The 25,040-nt window shown below is 52.2% G+C and overlaps 1 protein-coding gene across 8 annotated transcripts in view; it reads left to right on the plus strand.

Annotated features, from left to right (window-relative positions):
* Positions 1 to 25,040, plus strand: part of DLGAP4 (DLG associated protein 4) — a 210,106-nt gene that overhangs the window by 127,676 nt on the left and 57,390 nt on the right. Inside the window, exon 1 of one of the 8 annotated variants that reach the window (XM_030830689.2) lies at positions 5,227 to 6,262. The exons of the other annotated variants lie outside the window; for them this stretch is intronic. Within the exon in view, the coding sequence (XP_030686549.1) occupies positions 6,232 to 6,262 (31 nt within the window). The 5' untranslated portion in view covers positions 5,227 to 6,231. Of the gene's footprint in view, positions 1 to 5,226; positions 6,263 to 25,040 lie in introns of those variants that run through there. 8 annotated transcript variants of the gene reach the window in all.

Genomic DNA, 25,040 nt, shown 5'->3' on the forward strand with positions numbered 1-25,040 from the left:
AACCTTTTGTGGGAGAAACTGCAGTTACATTGCAAAGGGCATGAACACAGGGAAGGGTTGAGAACTGAGGCCAAAAATTCAATCACGGCCCCTTCAGCACATCCTGTATGAATAATCCAGCATTTCTGGCTTTAAATGTAGGGATGTGGGGCTCCAATTATTCTCAGTTTGGGAGCTTAAGCCCAAACCAGGATACTCAAGAAAGTACTGGTAGCAACATCTGACACCTACCCAGACATGTGTGCACATATATACCTACTTATGGACATATATAAGGTTCTGTACCCTTAGACCTCTTTCTCTGAAAACATATAAAAACACATGCACACTGATATTCTCACATGCACAAACATACACCTAATCTCTACATACAGTTGCACGTGCTCTCACATATGTGTGTGTCTCCTTCAAGGCTCATGCCACCTCCACACCTGTGAGGAAATCATGCCCCTAACAGATTGGAGCCACCAGAACAATCCCCCCTACCCCGTGTTTCCCCACTCAGCCCTGCCTCCAGGTCTCCATAGTGACTACTACGTACGTGCTCCTCTCTCCTCCAACCCCTGATCCTCTCAAACTCAGCAAGTAAACTCACCTGCCTTGCAGGGAAAACCAAAGCCACCAGATTTTTCAGACCTGTGCCCAGAGCTGCAGTTGGTCCCTACAGTACCTTAGTGCTGGGTTAGGAAAGACACTTAACTGTCATCTATTATCATGATGCACAATTTTTATTAGAATAATGTCCTTTACTGCCATCTGCCACAGATGTGTCATAATAAATATACAATTCGATTATGTCTGTGTTGTGAACAGCACCCCCCTTATACGTGGCACCCTTCATCAGTGTAAAGCTTGCACCACCATCCATGGCATTCCGGCCCGTAACCACCTCCCTCCTCACAGACACACCCCACCACCCACAGGTACACCCTCCCTCAGACACTGTCTCCCTGCAGGGGTGACCCTTGCTCAGAAGGCTGCCCCCTGTCCTCAGCATATGTCTCCAGGAAGTGAGCAGTCCGGGGCCTGTCCCCCACCTAGGGCTGTTCTGAGCCCCCAGTCGCTGAGGGGCATGAAAGCTCTTTGTCACCCTCACATGGGCACATATGCTCTCAGGCCATATGCCAGCAGGTGGGTGGATGTGAAGGCCACTTACTGAGATGGTGAGAGCCTGGGAGGGGCGGGCCCCTCCGGAGTGGCCCTGGGCAGGGCATGGAGCTTGCCCACCCCCCAACCCGCTTGCTGGGGGCTGACCAGCTTCCCAGCTGTCAGCACCCCCTCTGTCCCTCCCCTTCTCTGACCCAGATTCCACATTCCAGAAATAGCTCTGGCAGGTGACTGGCAGGCAGGGTCGGCCCCAGCCAGGATGGTGGGGGAAACAGAAGCTTCACTACATACACATGCCCCTCCCCAGCCAAAGGACCTACCTGGGAGGGCCCACGGGGGTGCCATTACCCCCTCAGTCTGCCCCATCCTGCCTCCTCTCTCTCCACTTCTGAGAAAGAAAAGAAAGAACAGAGAACGCGCTCCGTCCCACTCCTCCCTTCGCTGACGCTGCCCATCCCCCATTAGCGCTCATTCTTCTCTTCTCCCTCCCTTCCTCCATCCTTTTCTTCCAGCTTCCCCTCCCCTCCATCATCTTAACCTTCTGTCTGCCTGTCTCCCTCAGCCCTGTTTCTCCCCCCCAGCCTCTCTCCCTTTCTTTCTTCTAAATTTCTGGCCCTTCTCCCTCCCCAGCCTCCTTTCTGTGTCTCTCCCACTCCCTCTGAATCACAAGGGAGACTGTGACAACACCTAGGAGCGGTGGCTGCTGGGTGGTACCTGCCACCTACCCCTGCCCCGCACCAACTGCATTCCCCGCAGCTGCACATGAGTACACGTGTATACACGCGCACATGTGCACACACCTGGAGTCACTCTCTGGCAGCGCTTGGGATAGGTTTCTGGACTGGGAAACACACTTGCTCCTTGCTCAGGGGCCCTGAGTTCTAGTTTCAGCTGTGCTGTGTCACTCTGGGTGGGTCCTGACCCCTCCCTGTGCCTCAATTTCTCCATCTATGTTGTGAGGCTTGGGTTTGGGGACCCCCAAACACCTCCTATCTGAGTCACAGAATGCTGTGTCCTCCCTTCTTTGTCCCCTCTCCCCTCCCCCAGAACTCTCCCAGTTTCTTCTCTGATTTACTCTCTCCTCCATAGACACAGGAAGGGAGGCTGACAAAATTCCAGTAAGCAGCCAAACTTCCAGGCAGCCTTGTCTCCCAAGCCCTTTCCCAGGCCTAACCCTCCACAATCTCCGGTTATTACACTACAGGCTCCTATCAGGCTGGACACTCCAATCCCCAGAATATCAGGGCTGAGAGGAACCTGAAAGACCATCATGACCAGAGATGCAAATAGACTTCAACTCACATGTCATCTCTGATCCCTGGAGCTCGGGACTGAGATTGGGTTAAGCAGAGAGATGTGTCACCATCGATCAGTGATGGCTACTTTGTCCAGAATGTTGCACTTATCTGACGTTCCTTATTTAGCCCAGTTAACCACACACACACACACACACACACACACACATGTTTACAGATACTTTACAAAGAAACTGTAGCCTAGAGGAGGTGAGTGTCAAGTCAGGGTCACCCAGTTAGAAGGTCAAGGAGCTGTTTCCCACCTCGGTCTGCCTGGCTTGAGTTCCCCATTATCGTGTGTTGGGGGGGCCATCCAAGGTCCTGGTAAAGAGATGCAGTGGGGTCACAGGAGTTTCAGGGAGAATTATCTGGCCACATGGGCAGGATGGATTGGAAGCTGTGCAGTGGTCCAGGCAAGGCACAGTGAGGCCTGGGCAGGGGCCATAGAGTCAGAGAGTAATGGGAGTATCCAGGAGGCCTTCCTAGAGTGAGAATTCCCACCTCCTGAAATAGGCACCTCTCCCCAGAGGGCACTGGGCAGAAGGTGGCTTCCTCCCACAGCCCCACCCAGCCATGGACCAGGAAGTTCCTGGTTAACTGGGTCACTCTCCTAAGTCCCATTTTTAGGCAGACCCACTGAGCCTTCTGGGGGAAATAGTGATTGGGCTTAAGAACTGGTGGGCAGGCTGGGAACCCCAGCTTTGAGATTCTTGAACAAGAATAATTCCTTACTCCCTCAGGGGTAGAGAGATCAGGCCAAAGGAGGAGAGACTAAGGTGCTGAAGTTGAACCTCAGAGGCCCTGAGGCCATAGTTAAGGGCAAGAGCTTTGCAGTGAGGCAGCCCTTTCTTTGAATAGATGCTTACTGATAACCTCAATGGGCCAGGCTCTGCTCTAGGCACCAGGGATACATCAGTGAACAAAAGGGAAACCTCTGCCTTCATAGAGACTACATACTTTTTTGGGGGGGGGCATATGGGGGGAGGCAGACAAAACAATAAGCATAAATAACTCAAATAAGTATGTGGTTTACTGGCAAGTAGTGTAGGGCAAGGAGTACTGGGAGTGCCGGCAGCAGGAGGACGGGGCTATTGCAGCATAAACAGGGTACCAGGATAGAACTCACTGAGACAGATGTTTGAGCAAGCACTTGAAGGAAGTGAGGGAAGGAGTAGTGCTGGGGAGGTACTCCAGGCAGGGAGAAGAGTGGTACAAAGGCCCTGAGGCAGGAGGGTGCCTAGTGCATTGGAGGAGGAGCAGGGCTGGTGTGGTTGGGATGGAGCAAGACAGAGTCAGGCCTGTGCTTTGGGGCTTCCTGAATTTTCCTAAGTAATCAATCTAAAGATAAATACTAAGTGAATGGTATAGGTGTAGCATAGTGACTGTGAGACGGGCAAAGTAAGCTAATATTTTCGAAGTGCTTAGTACAGTGCCTGGCATCAAAAAAGGCTCAATAGCCCTCAGTTGCTTTTGTTACTATTACCTTTATGCAAGACAGTGGTATTGGAAAGACTGTATCATCTTCTTGAGTAAGATGCTTTTTAAGAAAAATTTATTTATATTTTTGGTTGCGCTGGGTCTTCGTTGCTGCGCGTGGTCTAGAGAAACTAGTTGTGGCGAGAGGGGGCTACTCTTCATTGCGGTGTGCAGGCTTCTCATTGTGGCGGCTTCTCTTGCTGTGGAGCACAGGCTCTAGGAGCATGGGCTTCAGTAGATGTGGCATGCGGGCTCAGTAGTTGTTGCACATGGGCTTAGTTGCTCCACAGCATGTGGGATCTTCCCCAACCAGGGATTGAACCAGCGTCACCCTGCATTGGCAGGCAGATCGTTAACCACTGCACCACCAGGGAAGTCCCTTGAGTAAGATTCTTTTCTCCACTTTACATTTGGAAAAGAGATGCACAGAGAAGGGAAGGGACTTGCCTAGGTCACCCAGCAAGGCAGGTGGGGGAGCAGAAGCTGGATCTGCAGGTAGGCGCAGATGAGGGATGAGACCCCAAGGACCAGGACTGTGAGTAAGGGGACTCGCAGGGGAGAAGTGGGGAACTGGGAAGGCCATGAGCCACGAAGGGAGTGATTTATGAATTCAGGCAGCTCCTACTGCACTTGGCTCTCCAAGGCATCCTGGATGTGATGGTTTTTACTATGGAGGAAATGAAGGCTTAGGAGGTTGAATGAGTATCTTGTCCAAGGTCACACAGCCCTCCGGAGTATGAGCAGGGATTCTAACCCAACCTGGAGGACCTCAGATGAGCACAGCAAAGTGAGGATGGAGTAGAGGGGACAACTAGAAACACTTAGGACGTACAGTCGATAGTACCTGGGGGGCTAATCTGACCACACAGAGATGAGAAGACCACCTCAGACTGCTTGCTCTGAGCCTGTTTCCCCTGGGAACAGCCAGGTGTCGCCACGGTAAACTCGTGCAGATTCTGCTGGCCGCTCTCGCGTCAGGGAGCATGCGTCTGGTTCCAGCTGGAACCGGTTTGGTGGGGGCGGCTAGAGGGGCGGAGTCCCCCGTGCTTAGGCATGCGCGTGCTGACGTGGGCGCGCGCTCCCTCTCGGGGTCGGGCGGCCTGGGCGTAGGCTGGACTGAGCGCCCCGCGCGCTTGCGCACACGCCTCTCCGCGCGCGCGCTACGGCCACGTGCCGAGAGGGTTGCGCGCGCCCCCGCCCATCCCGGGAGTCCCGAGCGACGCGCGCGCGCGTGACGCGGGGGGCGGGGCGGGGCGGGGCCGGCGCGGGGCTTTAACCCAGAGGCCCCGCCCCTCGGGCGTACAAAACCGGAGACTCGGGCCGGGCCGCGTGAGGGAGGAGGGTGAGTGCCCGCCACTGGCCGCAGCTGCCGCCAGCCCGTCGGTCACTTCGTCGGTCTGTCCGGTCCACGTCGTCGCCGCCGCCTCCTCAGCCCGGACGCCTGGGGCCCGCCCAGCGCCGCCCGGAGCAGCCGCGGCCCCGCGAGGAGACGGGCGCCGCCCCCGCCCGGCCCTGCCCTGCCCCCGCCCTCCTCCCCTTCTGTCCGTCCGTCCGTCCGTCCGTCCCCCCGCCCGCTCGCGCTTCCGTCCTTCTGTCCGGCCACCAGCCCTCGGGCCCGTAGCCCCGCTCCGCCCGCTTTGTCTCTCCCTGGCTCGCTGTCTCTTTGTCTCTGCCCTCGCGCTGCCTCCCAGCCCCTCCCTCGCTCCCCGATCTCGGGTCCCCCTCAAGGCACTCGTCTCATCCCTCAGATCCTACCCCCTCTGAGCGCCCCTCATCTTTGGGGACCTTTTTTTTTCTGAACACCTTCCACACTCCCCCAAGGCTCTGCTCTGAGCTTCCCGCACATCCCTTGAGGGTCCTCCCTTCCATCTGTCCCCCCAAATCCTGGGGGTCTTGCCTCCTCTTAGCCCTCATTGCTTCAGGGTTTTCCCTCTTTTGGTGTCCCCTGTATACGCTGATACCTCCTAGATCCCTTGGGGTCTCTCCTTGGGACCCCCAAAGCTCCCCAGCTCCCAGACTTCAGCGCCCCTCCCTGCCTTCCCTTCGTTTGTCCCCTGTCGCTCTCTCCTTGTTCTCTCGGGCCTCCACGCTCCTCATTCCTCTGGGTCGGGGCCCCCTGCTTTGCTCTCCCTGCCTCTCTCTGCCCCCGCATCTGTCTTGCTGGTGTCGCCACTCGATGTCTCTTGCGCTGCAGACCTCCCTTTAAGGCTACTCCTTTGACAGGGCTCTTGCCGCTCCCCCTTGCTTTCTCTGCCCCCGTCCCCTGTCTCCCCTTCTCTCTGCTCCTGTGTCTCTCCCTCTCCCCTTTTCTGTCTTTGCCGGTCTCTGGGTCTCTGACCCCCATCCGGCCCTCATGGCTTTGTGTCTGGAGCTCTTGAAGCAATGTGAGTGGTGGGGTGTCCGGGTCTGGCTGGAGTGCGCCCGCAGGCTGGCCGCGGCCGAGGCTCCATGGGGTTGGCGCTGGGGCGAGGGCTGGCGCTGGGGCAGGAGGCTCTGGGGCCTCCCCACAAAGGGGGCAAGGAGGGAGGGGCCAGGCTGTCTGGCAGAGGTGGGAGGGGGAGCCTTCCTGCTCTGAGGCTTCTGCTTTAGTTGCTTGTGTGTGTGGACGGTGCCACGGGCTGGGCATCCCTGCCCGCTTGGCCCTGCATGGCCTGGCATTTTGTGATTGCTTGTGGGCAGGCCTGGGCTATTTTGGAGCCAGCAGGATGTGATATCACTTGGGCGTTTATTTAGACCCGATTGGGGGTGGGGACTGCGTTCTTGCCAACTTGAGTAATCAAATTTTGCATGGGGGGTGCGGCCTCCTAGGCAGCTGGGCTGTGCGGTTTGTGGCCAGAACTTTGCCAGCCACCAGACTGGGCAGGTGAACCAGGGTCTGTGCTGCCTTGGTCTTGTGGAGACTGTCAATCAGGGTGAGGGGAGAGAGGGGTTGTTTTTAACCTGACCACCCTTGAGGATTGGGTTTGGTGGTCTAAGACCTCTGCGGCCAGCCTCAAGCTGTGTGACTTTGAATAAGACCTTCAACCTTTCCAAGTCTCAGTTTCTCCATCTGTAAAAAGGGAATAATTATGGCAGCCTCACAACGTTGTCGTGACAATCAAATGAAACATCTGTAAAGACACTTCGGGAGCTGTCAGCCTGTCTTTAAACTGAGCCCCACAGAGGGAAAGCAGCTTGCCCCGGGGCACACAGGCTAGTTCATGGCAGAGTTGGGACAGGGATCCAGGCCTGGGACTCCCCAGCCCAGAGTTCTTTACCCTCCCCCCACTCCATTGCCACCTGGTTGTTCAGAAATGCACCTGCCCTTCCAATAGGGCAGGGGGCAGGCTGCCCCTTTTTATGCCCCCATTCCTGGTTGCTCTTTGCCAGTTTGTAAAGATAGGTGGGTGTGCCCAGCTGGATGTCTGTGCTGGAGACAGTTGGATTTTCCATGTTCCATCCTGTTGTTGTTTAAGGGTGGGCCCTGCTTGGCCAGTGGCACTTGGGAATAAAGTCTGTCAGTTTGTGGCTGTGAGCCCCACCTGCTTTTCCAGCTTCCCATAGAGTGGGGGAACAAAGGCTTCAGCTGAGAGATGCTCCACAGACAGCTGGGGTCTGCTTTCAAGGAGCCTCAGATGTCCCAGAAGTTTGGAGCAGGAGATAAGATCAGCTATTGTAGCCCCCTCGTCTCACGAGAGACCAGGGACCCACAGAGGATTTCAGCCAGGACTCCGTGTCCTCTGCCGTAGCACTGCCTCTGAGGAGGTCGCTGTCTGGCTGGTGTCACCTGCGCACTGGTGTATAATGACAGTTTCCAGCATCCGTTGACCTTTTACTGTGGGCCCTGAGCTTGACGCGCTACACAGACTACTTGCAGCAGGGAGGAGAAAGGGCTTGGTCTCTGGCCTGAAAGTGGAGGGAATCAGGGTTGTGGTCCCCACACCTCACCTGTCAGGGAGGCTGCTTTCGCCTGGGCTTCAGCTTCCTTATCTGTAAAGTGGGAATGATAATCCTTGTCCTGAGGCTGATTCTGAAATCATGGAATCCCTAGAGAAATTGTGTGAGGCAGAATGCCAGGGTTCTATTCTCGGCTCTGATGCTAAGATGCTGTATGACTTCAGACAAGTGTCTTCCTCTGTCTGTATTTTTCCTTCGAAAAAATGAGGAAGCTGGTTGTTGTGCTCTCTTAGGTGCTTCCAGCCCTGACATTTGAGGATTTTAAGGTAACTGAAATGCTACCTATTTGCACCTACATCTTATCTTACCTGTTAAAAGTGTGCTTGATCACAAAATAAGAGGCAGAATGTGTTGAGTGCTGCCAGATGTGTGCTGATAATGTGCTGTGGCGTTTCATCGGAGAGAGATCTTGTCCGGGCAAAGGGATCAAAACGGCTTCCAGAAGGAGGCAGTGCTTGAGCTGGACCCCTATGCCAGACATGTTCTGCCTCTTATACAAACTGTTCCAGAGAAAGAGTGCGGGTTTTCGGGCCGCAGACACCTGGTCTTGGTTGGTCTGCATCACTCGCTGCCTGTGTGATCTTGGGCTAGTTACTTTCTTTGAGCTTCAGTTTCCTCATCTGGACGCAAGATAATCATAATTACACTGCAGGGTTGTGGTGAGGATTAAGTGAGATTCTACATTAAAAAATAGTACACAGTAGGCGTTTAATAAATGTGAACTTTCACCTCGAGATAATATCTGGATCCCTTTTTGCTTTGTGGGAACAAGGCAGAGGCCCAGCCTCTCCCTCTACCCACTGTGGCTGGGGTTCAGGTAGCAAGGAAAGCACCTCCTGGCTGTTCTAATATGTTAACAGCAGTGATCCTCTAACCTCTCGCTATGTGGGACATTGTGTAATCTGCCAGGCTCTTTCCTTTCCATTGTTCCTCACAACAGCCCTGGGAGGAAGTCAGAAGCCAGTGGAGTTCTCCCTGTTTCATGGGTGAATGAAGAATAGGGGCCCAGGGAGGGCTTGCGCCCAGGCCTCTTGACTTGGCTCCCCCTGCAACCCACAGCGTAGCTCCACATTTATTGCTGCTGCCCGGTAGCCTACGGCTCGGGCTGCCTTCTCTGGATCTGGCGTCTGTTCTGCAAGGAGGGTTTGTTTGGCATTTCCCCAACCTCTGAGCTCATCTCAAATTTAAATGGGACTAGCTTGAGGTTGGGTGGGGACTGAGTCACCACCTTCCCCGGCTTTCTCGTCCTGAGCAGCAGCCAGACACACCCAGAGGGCCACTGCCGTAGACCTGCTGGTTGTAGACCCTGCACACAACAGGCTTTCCTCCCAGAAGCTCGGATGGCTCAGGAATGTCTCCCTCTGGGCTCTCAGGGGAAGGCGGCAGTGGTGGCTCCATATGTATTTCTTCACCTCAGGGCTCTGGAAGCACAAGCCACACTGAGCTGTTGTTGCCTGGCCTCTCCTGCTCCAAGCCTTTATTTGTGCTGTACCCTCCCCCGTGGTGCCGTCTCTTCCCTTTGAGGCCCACATTGTCAAATGCCACCTCTTCCAGGAAGTCTCTGATTGGTGCCTCTGGAGTCAGACTGTGAATTCGGTCCCAGGTCCATACTTGCTGAAAGTGTGACCTTGGAGATCACTTTACCTCTCTGTGCCTCAGTTTCCTCATATAAAAATTAGGCTCCTCATCTTTACAAAGTTCAGGTTCCTGAGCTCTATCCCCAAAGATTCTCATTTGGCAGGTCTGGGGGCAGGAATCAGCTTTTTAAACCAGCCCTCTGGAGGAGTCTGATGCTGAAACCTGTGGGCCACACTCTGGGTAAAGCTGAACTGAGAGTTTCTCGGGTTGGTGTCACAGTTTGGCTTGTCCCTGCTGTGTGACCTTGGATTGGTCGACTTTCTGCGCCGCAGTTTTCTTCCCTGTCAGACTGGGATGGAAATGCCTTCCTCACAGGTTGCTCTGAGGATGCAAACTCGTGTTGTAAAGGCCCTTCAAGAAATGGGAACCTGTCTGCTACACTGCCGTTCACTGGGTGTCGGGGACTGTGCTAAGCACTTTCTGGCATTATCCCACTGCATTATTGCAACAATCCTATGATACAGGTCCCAATATTATCCCCATTTTACAGGTGAGGAGACTGGCCCCTCATCATGGTCTTTGTTTCAGGCAGAATTGGTTGTTTCCAGAAGCAGATTACCCTTCCCCTGCTCAGTCCCAGCAGCAGACACTGTCAGACCTGGCCAGGGTGAGGGCTGTAGAATTGAACATCTGGGCAGGAATGCAATCCACTCGTCAACAGGAACTTAATGAGGCTATCGAGGTGTGAGGTGTGAGTGCCTCTCAGGTTCCCAGGTTTCCCTGTCCTGGCTGTGGCTGCCTCGCCTCCCTCAGCCTATGTTGGAATCAGCTGGTTCCTCACCCACCCACTCCTGGGAACCAGGGCTACCTTAAAGACAAATAAAATCCATATTCTAGAGCTAAAAGGTTATTGTTTCTTGTCTCACTATAAGAAGCATGCTAAGGGAGGAAAAGGGACAGGGATGTGCCTCGGATCCCAGAAGAAGACCATGCCAGGGCCAGGTGAGAGCCGTAGTGCTGTCTCCCCACCCAGGTCTCCCTCATTTCTCTGTCCCTGGCCTGGGTCACCCTGGGGAGAGCTGGTGCATGGAGGTCTGGTTTGGCCAGTGAATAGGACAAAAGCAAGAAAAGTGGTCCCAAGTGGTTGGAGCTGGACTTGGCTCAGCCTGGAGCTGAACTGGGCTTGGAAAACACTTTCTGTCCAGGAACCTGCCCTCCCAGCCCTGGGCCAGGCTCTGAGAGGATGGGAGAGACCAGACAGACAGGGCCTCTGCCCCTGGGAACTTAGGATCTGACAAGGGAGACAAGGCCTACAATTATGAGAGACTGTGTGACAGTCTGTAATTAAGCATCTGCTGAAGGAAAGCATTGTCTGAGAAGGAAGAAGTGAGCGTGACCCAGAGGAAACAAGAGCCCTCGTGAGGGGGGCTGGATTCGCAGAGGCCGACATTGGGGCTGACGTTCCTGGGAATGGTTTCTGCAGAGGCACAGGTGTGGGGGCTAGACAGGGTAAGTGCATATTATGGAAACAGTAGACTAGTTTTGCTGATGCATCAGGGCTCAGGGAGGAGCCAGGAGATTGTAGGCAGCATAGAACGCGAGCTGAAGAGCAGAGGCTTTGGAGAGCCATGGAAGATTTTAGAGCTGGGATGGCACAGCTGGAGGATTTTTTCAAGATGAGTCAGGCTGGGTGAATTGGAATGAATGAAAGTGACAACAGGGAGGAGCTTTGTAGGCAACCTGGAGAAGGGAGAGGGCAGGGTTCGGGTGGAGCCCGTGCGAGAGGGAAGGGCCAGTTGGGGGAGCAGAGGATGTTGTGTTCTCTGAGGAGAGCCTGACCAGGGGGCCTGATGGGCCAGCGGGAAGGATGTTGGGTGTCGCTACTTGGAGCAGGAAATAATAGTCTGAGCACATTGCTCGCACACCTGCTCTGTGCCAGGACCCTCATGGATGCTCTCATGAAATCCTTACAGCAAGCCCGAGGCAGGTGGACTTACCGTCCCCATTTTACAAATAAGGAACATGTGGCTCAGACCCAAAGGTGACTGTCTGCAAATGCTGGCTCTTCCCACAGTTCAGCTCTGCTTCTTGGAAAGGAACCTCCTACTGTTAGGATCCCAGGAATCTGAGCCTTCTTGCCCCTTGAATTGGGGGCACCTAATACATCCCCTAAAGGACAGAACCCCCTACTTTCTAAAGACCTGGGAGATTGGGGCTGGGTAGCAGCTCAGAATTGCTTCAAGGTGGGAGAGTCAGGGAATTGAGGGGCCTTCACATCAGCAGTTTTACTCGCCAGGCTGTGAGCATCCTCCAGAGCTGGCTCTCGTGTGTGTCTAGTGCAACAGTGGGCATGTCCATGACTGGGCCCACTGGGATTCACAGCCAGCCCCCACCGGAGAGGGTGGGCCCTGGCCCAGCCACAGAGGCAGGGAGGGACTTGACCGAGGTGCTCGCGACACAGGAGAGCCAGGTGATGAAGGTGATGAAGGCTATTTCCCAGGCTGCAGCCAGGGATAGCCACTGGGCAGAGGGAAGGGGAAGGGGACTGGTGCTGAAGAGCGGCTAGCAGGGGAGGCAGCAATGGTTGGCGGCAGTGTGCAACTAGGAAACTGGTGGCCAGTCATTCTCGATGTGCCGCCCTGAGCAGGGCCTTGTCCTGGGGTCATGAGGCCACATGGCAGGCACAGCCTCTGTGTTCCGCTCACCCCACTCCTCCCTTGTCTCCAATAAACACCCCCAGGATCCTTCTGCCAGTCTACTTTGGCAAATTCATACCAAAATCAGGACAAAGGTTTTGATGAGGGATTTTTGTGCTCCTTTGGAACAGACACAGCCTGAGAAATGTTCGGATATTGGAACAGTGAACTAGACTGACCTGTGCTGTCCCTTTCAATTGTAGTTATTCACTTGATTAATGCTTTACCATTTGCCAGGTGCTTTCTCGTAAATGTGATCATTCTCATATGTATTCATTCTTTTCGTTTATAGCACATTGTTTCTGGATCATTAATATTTGTGTAGCCTGTTTTTTAATTTCAAAGCACTTACATCTACTTTATCTCATTAGGTTCTTATACAGCCCTAAGAGGATTGCTATTCTTGTCATCGTCATTTTCCAGAAAGTGACTTGCCCAAGGTCACTCTGGGATTCACTGGCTGAGCTGTTGTTCACTTATTCAACAAATATTTATTAAGTGCCTGCTGTGTGCCAGGCGACGAGCTGGCCCTGGGGATACAGTGGCAAGCAGAGCCGTCTTAGAGACTTAGCTTCTGACCTCCCAGAGTCCACAGAATCATCTAGGTGTAGCCAGGATTCACCCTAGCGCTCCTGACCCCCACCTTGGGCTCTTTCCACTGCAGACCCCTGGAGTTTGGGCCTGAGGCTTAGATCTAGACTGTTGTAGCCTGTGAGCCTTCAGCCTGGAGCATCATGGTAAAGCAAGCCAAGGCAGCAAGTCTCTGCAAACTGAACTTCAAAAGTGACAGAAGAGGTCTTTGGTAATGACTTAATTATTAACGAGAAGGTGAAGAAGGGCATCTCTACAGAAGGCCATCTGCTCCTCCCCAGGGGGAGGAAGTCGCTCAAGGGCTGCTGTACCTAAGATCCGGGCCTGAATTTTCTGCAGCCTCCAAATATTTGATTACAGTCTGCACAGGTGTGGAGCCCTGTGGCCATGTGCTAAGCTGGGGACCCTCCTTGCTTCCTTTAATATTAAATGAGATGAAATAAAGGCATATCTTAGGATATCAGTCTGGAAAGGACTCTCCCAGCCCCCTCATTTCCCATGAGTGGGAACCAAGTATTGGAGGGGACAGGATCCCATATTGAGAGAGACATTATTCTTCCCCTTCCCCTGTCTTACCAGCCTGACTTAATTTCCCCAGTCCTTCCTGTAGGAACCCTCCCCTCTCAGCTGTACCTACTGAGCATTCAAAGCCCTCTTGAAATCCTTCTTATGCCGTAAGGCCAAGTTTTTCTGAGTCTTCCCTGCTACTTTCTGCCCTGCCCAGAGGCCTGTGCTGTCCAGGCTGCCTCCATCTACTGTCAGAGGCTGACCACCTGTTCTGCAAGACTAGACCAGCAGCCCTTGAGGAGACGTCAAAATCCAGGTGTCTGGGCCCTGCCCTCAGGGAGTCTGATGCCTGAGACCTAGAGGGAAGCTTCTTGGGGTACATTTTGCTGGAGTTATTTTTTTATGTGCAAAAATTATGCTTTTATTGAGAAAGCAATACATGTATGTGGTTAAACATTTCAAACTTTGTAGGAAAAAAAGGGGTCCAGTGAAAAATTAGTCTTTCTCCCACCTAGGCTCCTAGATAATGACTGTGAGCAGTCTTGATGTTTCCTTCCAGAAATACTCTGCATACACGGGCAGCTGTGTCAATACATCCCATTTTATTACCTACTGCCTGCTGTTCTGTACCTTGTCTTCTTCACACAAGGATGTCTCTGTTGTCGGTATTCCCTGTGGGTACACACGTGGCTGTGTGGCAGTCCATTGATGGATGGACCACCCGTTGTTTGTCCAGTCCTCTGCTCAGGGACATTTAGGTTGTTCCCAGCCTTGCTGCTACGAGCAGCGCTGCAGCCAGCACCCTTCCCACATGGCTGTATACATGTGGGCAAGCATCACTGTGGGAGCCATTCCTTCCTGCAAGTGAAATTGCTGTTTTGAAGAATCTGTGCACCTAAAAGTTTGTTACCTTCTTTTGCATTCTGAAAACCTATATATATATATTTTTTAACATCTTTATTGGAGTATAATTGCTTTACAATGGTGTCTTAGTTTCTGCTTTATAACAAAGTGAATCAGCTGTACATATACATATATCCCCATATCTCTTCCCTCTTGCATCTCCCTCCCACCCACCCTCACTATCCCACCCCTCTAGGTGGTCACAAAGCACCGAGCTGATCTCCCTGTGCTATGCAGCTGCTTCCCACTAGCTATCGATTTTACATTTGGTAGTGTATACATGTCCACGCCACTCTCTCACTTCGTCCCAGCTTACCCTTCCCCCTCCCCACGTCCTCAAGTCCATTCTCTACGTCTGCGTCTGCGTCTTTATTCCTGTCCTGCCCCTAGGTTCTGAAGAACCTTTTTTTTTTTTTTAGATTCCATATATATGTGTTAGCATACGATATTTGTTTTTCTCTTTCTGACTTAAGTCACTCTGTATGACAGACTCTAGGTCCATCCACCTCACTACAAATAACTCAATTTCATTTCTTTTTATAGCTGAGTAATATTCCATTGTATATGTGTGCCACATCTTCTTTATCCATTCATCTGTCAGTGGACACTTAGGTTGCTTCCATGTCCTGGCTATTGTAAATAGAGCTGCAGTGAACATTGTGGTACATGACTCTTTTTGAATTATGGTTTTCTCAGGGTATATGCCCAGTTGTGGGATTGCTGGGTCGTATGGTAGTTGCATTTTTAGTTTTTTAAGGAACCGCCATACTGTTCTCCATAGTGGCTGTATCAATTTACATTCCCACCAACAGTGCAAGAGGGTTCCCTTTTCTCCACACCCTCTCCAGCATTTATTGTTTGTAGATTTTTTGATGATGGCCATTCTGACTAGTGTGAGGTGATATCTCACTGTAGTTTTGATTTGCATTTCTCTCATGATTAGTGATGTTGAGCATCCTTTCATGTGTTCGTTGGCAATCTGTATATCTTCTTTGGAGAAATGTCTATTTAGGTCTTCTGCCCATTTTTGGATTGGGTTGTTTGTTCTTTTGATATTGAGCTGCATGAGCTGCTTGTAAATTTTGGAGATTAATCCTTTGTCAGTTGCTTCACTTGCAAATATTTTCTCCCATTCTGAGGGTTATCTTTTTGTCTTGTTTGTGGTTTCCTTTGCTGTGCAAAAGCTTTCAAGTTTCATTAGGTCCCATTTGTTTATTTTTGTTTTTATTTCCATTTCTCTAGGAGGTGGGTGAAAAAGGATCTTGCTGTGATTTATGTCGTAGAGTGTTCTGCCTATGTTTTCCTCTAAGAGTTTTATAGTGTCTGGTTTTACATTTAGGTCTTTAATCCATTTTGAGTTTATTTTTGTGTATGGTGTTAGGGAGTGTTCTAATTTCATTCTTTTACATGTAGCTGTCCAGTTTTCCCAGCACCACTTATTGAAGAGGCTGTGTTTTCTCCATTGTATATTCTTGCCTCCTTTAACAAAAATAAGGTGTAGGGCTTCCCTGGTGGCACAGTGGTTGAGAGTCCGCCTGCCGATGCAGGGGACACGGGTTCATGCCCCAGTCTGGGAAGATCCCACATGCCGCGGAGCGGCTGGGCCCATGAGCCATGGCCGCTGAGCCTGCGCATCTGGAGCCTGTGCTCCGCAATGGAAGAGGCCACAACAGTGAGAGGCCTGCGTACCGCAAAAAAAATGAGGTGTATATATTTTTTTCAGGGCTACTGATTTTTTAAAATTTTTTAAAAATTTTATTTATTCATTTTTGGCTGCGTTGGGTCTTCATTGCTGCACAAGGGCTTTTCTCTAGTTGCGGCGAGCGGGGACTACTCTTCGTTGCAATGCGTGGGCTTCTCATTGCGGTGGCTTCTCTTGTTGCAGAGCACAGGCTCTAGGCACACGGGCTTCAGTAGTTGTGGCACACGGGCTCAGTAGTTGTGGCTCACGGGCTCTAGAGTGCAGGCTCAGTAGGTGTGGCACACGGGCTTAGTTGCTCCGTGGCATGTGGGATCTTCCCCGACCAGGGCTCAAACCCATGTCCCCTGCATTGGCAGGCGGATTCTTAACCACTGTGCCACCAGGGAAACCCTAGGTGTATATATTTTTAAAAGCACCTTGCCCCCACCCCTGGATTCAAATTCCTTTCCTTGGTTAAGTACTGACAGTACTAATCCAGCCCAGAGAGGGGGAGGAGGCTGGCCAGTCTTCGCTCAGAAGTCCTCAGCCAATGAGATCTCTCGAGTAAGGTGCAGATGGGAGGAAGTGAGGGATGAAGGGAAGAAATGGGCTGGAGGGATATCAGGAGTGGAGCCAGGACTGGGGGGAGGGGATTCTGTTACAGGTACCTGGGGACCTGTTTGTGACTTGGTCTCCAGGGAGGTATGCCCCCCCATACACACACACACACACACACACACACACACACACACGCACGCACGCACGCATGCACGCACATACACTGTGTCCTCCTTCCTGTGCTTCTCTGGTGTGTGCCGCACCTGCTTGGCAACGGCTGGGCCATCAAGCTCAATCATCCAGCAGATATTTACTGAGCTCCTGAATCCAGTGCTGGCTTGGCCACAATGTCCCTGTGCCTTTCCGAGCCTCAGTTTTCCTCATCTGAGAGGCAGGGAGGCTCCTCCCTGCCTTTCTCATGCCACCAGCCTAGAGGGGAGATTTGGTAAACCAGCCAGTGGGAAAACACCATAAAACAGATTACAGTGGTCTTAGCTAGACTGTGTCAGGCACCCTGGGGTCAGCGGAGAGTGAAGTTTGGACCAGTCCTGGGTGGGATGCTGTCTTAGTCCTGGGTCTTAGCAGATGGCCTGGTCGGCCCTCAGGCGGGGAGTTTTCAGGCAGCTGTTGGTGGCTCCTCTTGCTGTGCTAAGACCAGGTCAGGCTCGTCCCTGGGGTCTTCCTGAATTTGCCCTGCCCCAGGGGCTGCTCAGGATAAAGGAGTTGAGTTGACAGGTTGGGGAGAGGTAGTCAGAGAGACCAGGAAGGTCTCCACACAGTGGCCAGAGTTTGCCTCGTCCTCCAAGCCAACAGGAAGGCCCTTTTGGGTCCCGCTCTGGTCATTTCTGCAGCTCCTTTTTAGTCCTCAGTGGTGGCAGGGATGAGGAAGGGGACGTTCCATCATTTTTCTAATTTAATGACACTTTAAAGCATTAGCCGAGTTCCTCCCTCCTATTTTATCAACGGAGAGACCGAGGCGGGGGGTTGAGGGCCTCCTCCCACGTTTCCCAGCGAGTCAGCAGCCTCACTGGGATGAGAAGCCAGGTGTTCAGGCCTTAACTCTCACCATCTTTCCCACATCATTCCAGTCTTTAGTTTCACTTTGGGGTTAAAAACCAAAGTGAAAGAAAAAGGTAAAAGCAGGAAGCAGCCGCTTCAGACCCAGCCCAGGCTGGGGTGGGCCCCAGGGGACCTCACTAGGCCTCACTAAGAGAGGAGCAGGCCTCTTCCCTTGTTCTGGAGGCCCGGCCGGGGTGGGGGCCGGGTGGGACCCCGCAGGGAGAGGCGCCAGGCTGCAGACCAGGGTGGCCTTCTGGCCCGGCCTGCCCCTGCGTGGGGGAGAGCCAGTTCCACGGGTTCCCCGGTAAAGTCAGCCTCACCTGGGTGTGGCCCCAGGTGGGGAGCTACTGCCTTTGAAATTCCTGTCCTTCTGGGGCAGGGCTGGGCTGGAGGTGGGCCTGGGACATCAACCCTGGCTTCCTGAATCCAGCTTTCACAGAACAGTTCCACACTCCCTGAAGGTAAGAGCTAACGTCCTGTCTCCACTGAGAATACTTTTAAACTTTCGGTCACTGTAGGCACTTACCTCACCCCCTGGCGGTTTCTTCTTAAGGACGCAGATGGCCTGAAAGCCTTTTGTCCTGGTTGCAGTCCCAGGGACTTGGAGAGCACAGGGCGTAAGGGAACCGGAGCTGTGCTTCTCCAGTTGATAGGTGGCCTCCGACAAGCCCCTTCCTGGCTCTGGACCTCAATCCCCATTTGTTTCTTGGCAGGAGCTCTAGCTCTGCTGTTCAGCCGAATAGATTTTGGTCCCCTGGTGAGACCAAAATCATAACACGTTTGGTTCGCCTGTGTACTTCAAAGATTAGCCGTTGCCTAACTCGCTGGGGTCTCAAGTTCCTGTTTCTCTGTGCATTTTCTAAGGAAGTTCTCAGCCTTGCCAGAGCAGATAATGGTAGCAATTTTGTTGCTTCAGCGAATAGGATTTTCGTCTACTTCTCCTCTGCTCTGCGTAATCCCAAGGTCCCCAGGCGCAGAGCTGTGTTCGTTCAAGTCCACTCCCTGACGGCACACGCTGAGCACACAGTAGGTGACCTGGAAGTTGTGGCTGAGTGACTGCACTGATGAGCCACACCTATTAGCCACGCTGCTCCCCTGGGTGGCAGAACCTGGCACTTACAAAGCCTGACTGTGTACGGAAGCCCACACACCGATGGTCGGGCAGCCCCGTAGTTAAGAGCATAGCCCTGGAGTCATGCTGCCGGGGTTCAGATCCTGGGATGCCACCTGGAGCTGTGAGGCTTTGGCAAGTTGCTTAACCTCTCTGGGCCTCCGTTTCTTCACCTGCAAAATAGAGGTGATGATATTACCTGAGTCACTGCGCGAGGACAAGAGAGAGAATGTGTGTGTGTGTAAAGCACTCAGGGCAGTGCCAGGCACAGAGGAAGCACTTAAGAAATGTTTGCCCCTGCTCTTCTTGATATCCAGGGGGAGACAGAAGACTTGAAATATTTAAAGACTGTGCATGTCCCATGTCTGGAAAGATGCAGGTGCGCTTGGTATTTGGAGAGGAGTTAATCATTCGATGGCTCTTTGTTGAGTGTGGGGCTCTGATGGGGAAGATGCAGCGAATCAAGGTAGGCTTTAGAGAGGAGGTGACCTTCAGGACCTCAGAAGCTGGGTAGGCTCCAAGTGGATGGAGATTTTTAAGGGGAGGCTTCCCTGGGGACGGGAGGGGAGGCAGGGGCTGGTTGTCCAGGGGCCTGGGGAGCTGAGATCAGGCTAGAGAAGCCTGCCCAGGGCTGTCAGAGTCCACCAGGCACTCAGAGTCAGGGTTTATCTCGGCAGGGTCATCACTCCATTGGGCAGTATCCTGCTGGGGACTGCAATGAAGAGTCTGCTCTGGAGTGTGTTGTGAATACAGTAATAGTTCAAGGCTCTCCTGGAACTTTCTTGCCTTCCCAAGCTTCCCACGCTTCATGACGTGACTGTTGGCCCAGCACAGAGCATGGTAGCGGTCAGGAGGTGTTTGCCTGTGGGGTAGGGGGAGCGGGGCTTGTCTGACAGCACCTATAAAGGCAGGGCTGCCACTGCTACTGCTGCCCCAGCAGTCTTCTCAAAGGGGGTGCACGCAGCAGTGCGTGGGAACAGCCCAGGGGAAGAGGACTTGGGTTCATCCCAGCCAGCTCCTCCCCACCCCGCCTCCACTTTCTTCCCAAACAATCAGCCATTCATCCCAGGTGCTGAGCCAGGGGAAGGAGAGGGAACAAGACAAACCTGGTCTCTTCCCTCATGGAGCTTGGAGACCCCATTCAAGCAGGTACAGACACAACATACTGTCTAATTGGGATGAGTCCTGAAGGAAACATAGTTGCCGAGAGGGACTTATTCAGAGAAGATGGGGAAGGCATCTCAGGGAAGGTGGGGTGGGGGATGGGAAGGAGGCAGTTAAGGCAGACTGGGAACAGCAGGGGGCAAGACCCTGAGGTATAAAGTGTTTGGTGTATTTAGGGAACCGAGAGAGGTTCGGGTTATGTCTGGAAGGGTCTGCAAGGTCAGGCAGGGCCTGGCTGGGCTTGGCAAGCCTGGGTAGGTCTGAGGCCAGCAGCTTTGCTCACCCAGAGGTGTGATAACGAAAGTATTACAAGTGATTTTTGTTTTAAAATTAACATCAGAGCTTCTGAATACTTGAATCGTCATCATTATTATTATTATCATCATCATCAGGTTTTCATACTGATCATTAGTCATCAAGAAAAGGCTTCTTCAGCACTCCCTACTTATTGCTAATGCCCTTTCACATACTACTTCACAATTCACAAAGCCCTGTTGCTTCTGTTGCTGAGGGAGGCGAGTTGCAGTTATTACTGCTGTTTTTAGAAATGATGGAACAGAGAGGTAAAGTGACTTGTCCAGAGTCATACAGCTTAATCAAGATTTGAAGTCCTGATTCACTACTCTTTCTGTACTACCAACTGCTTTTGTTTAAGAAGGCCAACGCAGAAGTTGCTATTTCTTTTTAGCCAGATTGCCATTCCTAAATGATCACAGTTTAAAAGTTTGGGTATAGAATGATGTAACAGTAATTGTGTTAGGGCAATGGGATTAAAATCACTTTTTAACTGTTTTCTATAATGTTATACAATATATTTATAGTTCTTTTTTAAGTTTTAATTTTTTTAACCTCCACACAATCTCCCATCCAACTCCTTTCCAAGGTTCTAACACATCCATTTCTACCCTTGTAGATCTCCAGTCTTTTTGATTTTCTATTTAAATTCTTTCTTTTTCTTTTATTTCTATTCCCTGAATCTCAGGAAAGAGATTGTAGCAGATTATAAATCAGCCCCTGCTCACAAATACATTTAAGTCAAACCAGAAATCAACACTTCATGCTTAAAGTAGCTTTCAGTGTTTTATTTTATGACTTCTGGATTTGGGGTGGAAAATCAGTTTGATAGATGGGGGGCTCGTTTGTAGAGAGTTCCTCAGTAGACTCTGCACTAGCCCACTTTTTAAAAAACTGTGTTAAAGTGCACATAAAACTTTACCACATGGACTTCCCTGGTTGTCCAGTAGTAAAGAATCCGCTTTCCACGCAGGGTTCGATCCCTGGTTGGGGAAGTAAGATCCCGCATGTTGCATGGCACAGCCAAAAAATAAATTACCGCTTATACTATTTTTAAGTGTGCAGTTCAGTGATATTAAGTACACTCACATTGTTTTACAACTATCACCACCCTCCATCTCCAGAACTCTTTTCATCTTGCAAAACTGAAACTCTGTACCTATTAAACAACTTCCCATTCCCTCCTCCCCGACCCCCTGGAAACCACCCTTCTACTTTCCGACTATATGAATTTAACTACTCCAGGTAACTCATTCATTAGTCCATTTTAAGGAGGTATATTTGAAAGGGAGAGTAGGTTTCATCTGGAAATAATGAACTCTTGGTTAACTTTCCAAGTTGATGCACACTGCAGCTCTCAGCTTTATGTGGCTGTGTTCCAGCAGAGTTTTTAAAAGGCTGCTCATCTCCCAGGAGGGCTTTTCCCACAGAGGCAGTGTTGGTTCCAGCGCCCGTGGTGGCTGCGTGGAGCCTGGACGCAGCTTCAGGATCCTTCTTAACACAGGCAGGTACTACCAATTAACCAGAAGTAGCACACCTTTTGGAACCTGTGCCATCCACAACCTAGTGCAGTGCCCAACTTTTACAGATGGGTGTCAGTCCTAGGAGGGGAAGGGACCATTTGAGGGGCAAGTGATATCACAGGTCTCTTGTGAGAGACGAAAAGGGCCTGGTAGGACAGCCAGAAGCCTGGGGAGGTGATTAGTATGCTTGTAAAAACATCAGGGCAGGGCAGCTCCCAGAGGGGTAGAAGTTGTCAAGGTAAAGTCCGCTTTCTTCAGATGCTCTTTAGGATGCTGGCTTGGGCTTGAGGTCTTTGTAAAAGTGTATTCTAGTCAGAGTCTGCCAGCAGAAGGGAGAGACCAAATTTGTCTTTCTACGGTGATTTCTAAGCTTTGTAGGAATGTGTGTGTCAGCCTCCTTGTCAGCCAACTTGTATTTTTGTTGTGAGACCGGATGCTGTGAAGGTTGGGTTCTGGAGACTGCAACCTGGAAGGTTTGCACTCACTTAGCAGATAGAACACTTGCTGTGTGACGCTGAACAAATCCCTCAAACTCTCTGAGCCTCCATTTCCTCAGCAGCACAAGGGGCGATGGTGAAAACATCTCTTTGTGGGGCTCAAATATAAGGACCTCAGACAGTGACTGGGCCAGGGCAGTAGCCAGCGATGCCCGAGCAGGCAATAAACACCGGTAACTATGACGATTAGTCGCTGATATTCAGCGAGTCCTTACAGTTGCGGGGTGCTGGTGACTTTCCCTTGGGGAGGTCTTCTTTTAAAAAGGTCTTCCCAGATGTCACCATGCTGTGCTTTTAGAGGTGGTTGGGAGAAAACTCGAGTAGAGTTTGGAGGGTATGGATGGTGTGGAGGCGGAGGGTGGGCCTATAGTCCCTGCTTGTCCAGCACCTCTGTCTTTTGCTTGCCAGGTCGCCCCTCACAGACTTCCCTGCTGCTGCATTCTCAAGTCTTCCAGGGGAAGGCCCTGCAGGCCTGTCTCACTTTTGGGGTGAAGACAGAGACAGGGTCCCACGTCGTAAGTGGCAGCAGGCATTTATTTGCCTGGCACCCTTTCTGGGTGCCACAGGCATGGGAACCTTGCAGTCCCTGCCTTCAGGGGACTCAGGGTCTAAACGGAGAAGGAGAAAAGTAAACAGGCCTGTAAAACAGTGTGACGGCAGGGGCCTGTGGCACCTCTAAACCTGGGGCGCGACCCAGTGAGGGGTGCCTGGCGGGTGCGGAAGGACAGTCAGGGAAGGCTTGTAGGGAGTGATGCTGGAACGGAGACCCGGAAGAGGCGGTGGGATTAGGGAGGAGGAGGGGCATTGCAGGCAGGGAGCAGCCTTGCAAAGACCCGAACGCTGGGAACATGGGGCATTGGCGTGAAGAGGGTGGCAGAGAAAAGTTAGAGGGGTGCTTGGCAAGGCAGGGACACCAGAGGTCACCACCCTGAAATGTTAGAATAGTGATACAGATGCGGCATGGGGTGGGGGTCGGCTGCGGTCCTCAGGGCACTGAACTTTCCTGACCTGCCTCAGGCCAGAAACCCCCAGCTTCTGGCGCATGGAGTCCTTGGAAGGCCTAGAATCAGGCAGCTGCTCTGTGGGCCCCTTGCTCAGATATTTGGGCCCCTCAAGTGATTGTAATGATAGTTCCTCACCTGCCAAGCCCTTTCCTGCCTGTCTTCCCAAGAGAGTCTCACAGCAGCCCTAGGGCAGTGAACAGGGCGAGTCAGTATTGTTCCCATCTTACAGATGGATGAGAGTGAGGCCCGGGGAGCCTTAGTCATACAGTCAGTGAGTGCAGGAACAGTGCTCACTCTCAGGGCCTCCTGACCTACAGGCCACTTCTGTAACTCAGCAGCAGGTATGGCGGGGGGCGGGGGGGGGAAGGGAAGCCAGTGTCGGCTGGTCTCTTGTTATGAGGATGGGTTTATCATCTCAGGTAGGAGCTCTGTGCTGCCCGACTGTCCAGAGGAAGGTGTGTTAAGCCCTGACCGTGCTGCCTTAGACCTTAGAGTTAGTCCTCCCATCATTTCCCCTGTAGCTAGGCCATTTGAACCTTCTCCTCCCTCTCCTCTGCTAGTTGGTAACAATTCTCTGGAGGCAGAAAAAAAAAGAAATTGAACTGTGAATGTCGCACACACAAAAATGATGTCTGATGTCACCTCCATTACTGAGTGTGAAGTAGGAAGGCAGAGAAAAGAGGAAACATCTCAGGCCTGGAAGGAATCTTAAAGGTCACCCGCGGGGGCTTGAGTCCCTCCCTGCATCCGTCGTGCCTGTGTCTAGCCTAGCTGATCGCCTCCTAGGCAGCTCTGCCCCTTAGAAACTGCCTCCTTATAATGAGGCAAAACCTGCTCCCCCTTAACCCCCACCTTCCTGTCCCCCCTCTGGTTGTGCTGTAATGACCTGGACCACATGGACAATGTATGTGACCGTCTCCTAGGTATTTGAAGACAGTAGCCATGCCCTTCTGAATCCCCTCTTTTCCAGGCTACTACTCCAGTCTCTCTAAGCACCTCCTCCCTTGTGTTAGACTAGGCATGGCTCATGGCGCATGTGCGTCACACCCCATCTGTGGCAAATCTGTGACAGACGTCACCAATCAGTCGCAGCACTCTTGTTCAGTCAGTCCCAGGCTTTCTCCTGCAGTAGTCCCTGCGGCTACGCCCAGTCGGTGGAGTTTTACTTTATTGTGAGTTTCTTGAGGTCTGAGGACTACTAACACTGGGTGGGTCCCTAGTGCCCACCCAGAGCCCAGTGCGTGGCCTACTTGTCGTAATGGGAGGATGGATTAGAGACTTCTCCGTGTGCGATTGCCCCCTTCTCATCGGGCTCCAGTTTGTCAGTGTCCCTTGTCCAGAATCGCCAACAGTACCCACAACATTATCCAGAGTTCAGTGGGGCTGCCCCCTCCCTGGTCCTGCACCTTCTCTGTCAGTGTAGCCTCAGACCGTGTCTGTGATCAACTAGAGTCGCTAAGACATTTTCCCACATGTCTGTTTTCTGTATAATTGTCCAAGTTGGGGTCCTGAACTCAAAATCTTAATATAAGCTCTGAGGACTGGGCCCTTGTCCCTGGCACCAGGGAAGGCGACCTGGCCTGGGCTGACCTGAGCTGAACTCACAGTTTTCCCCATTCACTTCTGCTCTGTTCATTTCAAACCATCTCTTGGCCGCCCAGGGTTCTTGGCTCCGGGTTCTGACACCCGATATGCCACCTGTCACTGCAGGCACAGTGAATGAGCCTGTTAACACCGTCTTTCTATTCTGGGATCCGCTTGGTCATTCAGAACAATGAAAGAGGCCAGCAATCGAGGTGCACAGGGCCTGGCAGTGTCTGGCTTTGCACACTGGATGTGGGCCCCTGTGACAGCTTGTAAAAAGCCAGGCTTTTGTGACCCGTTACTAGGGTTTGACATCAGCCCTCCAGAAGTGAGGGTGGTTTTTGAGGCTCTTTCTTCTAAGTAGTACTTCCCAGGCTGGGCTCCTGGGACCTTAGGGCTTTGGAAAGACCACGACAAGGTCCACGTGCTAGAGCCAGTATTTGAAAAGCCAAATCTTGGATTCTCCACCCCTGACT

This window comes from Globicephala melas, chromosome 15 (assembly GCF_963455315.2).
Source record: "Globicephala melas chromosome 15, mGloMel1.2, whole genome shotgun sequence".
Classification (NCBI taxonomy): Eukaryota; Metazoa; Chordata; class Mammalia; order Artiodactyla; family Delphinidae; genus Globicephala; species Globicephala melas.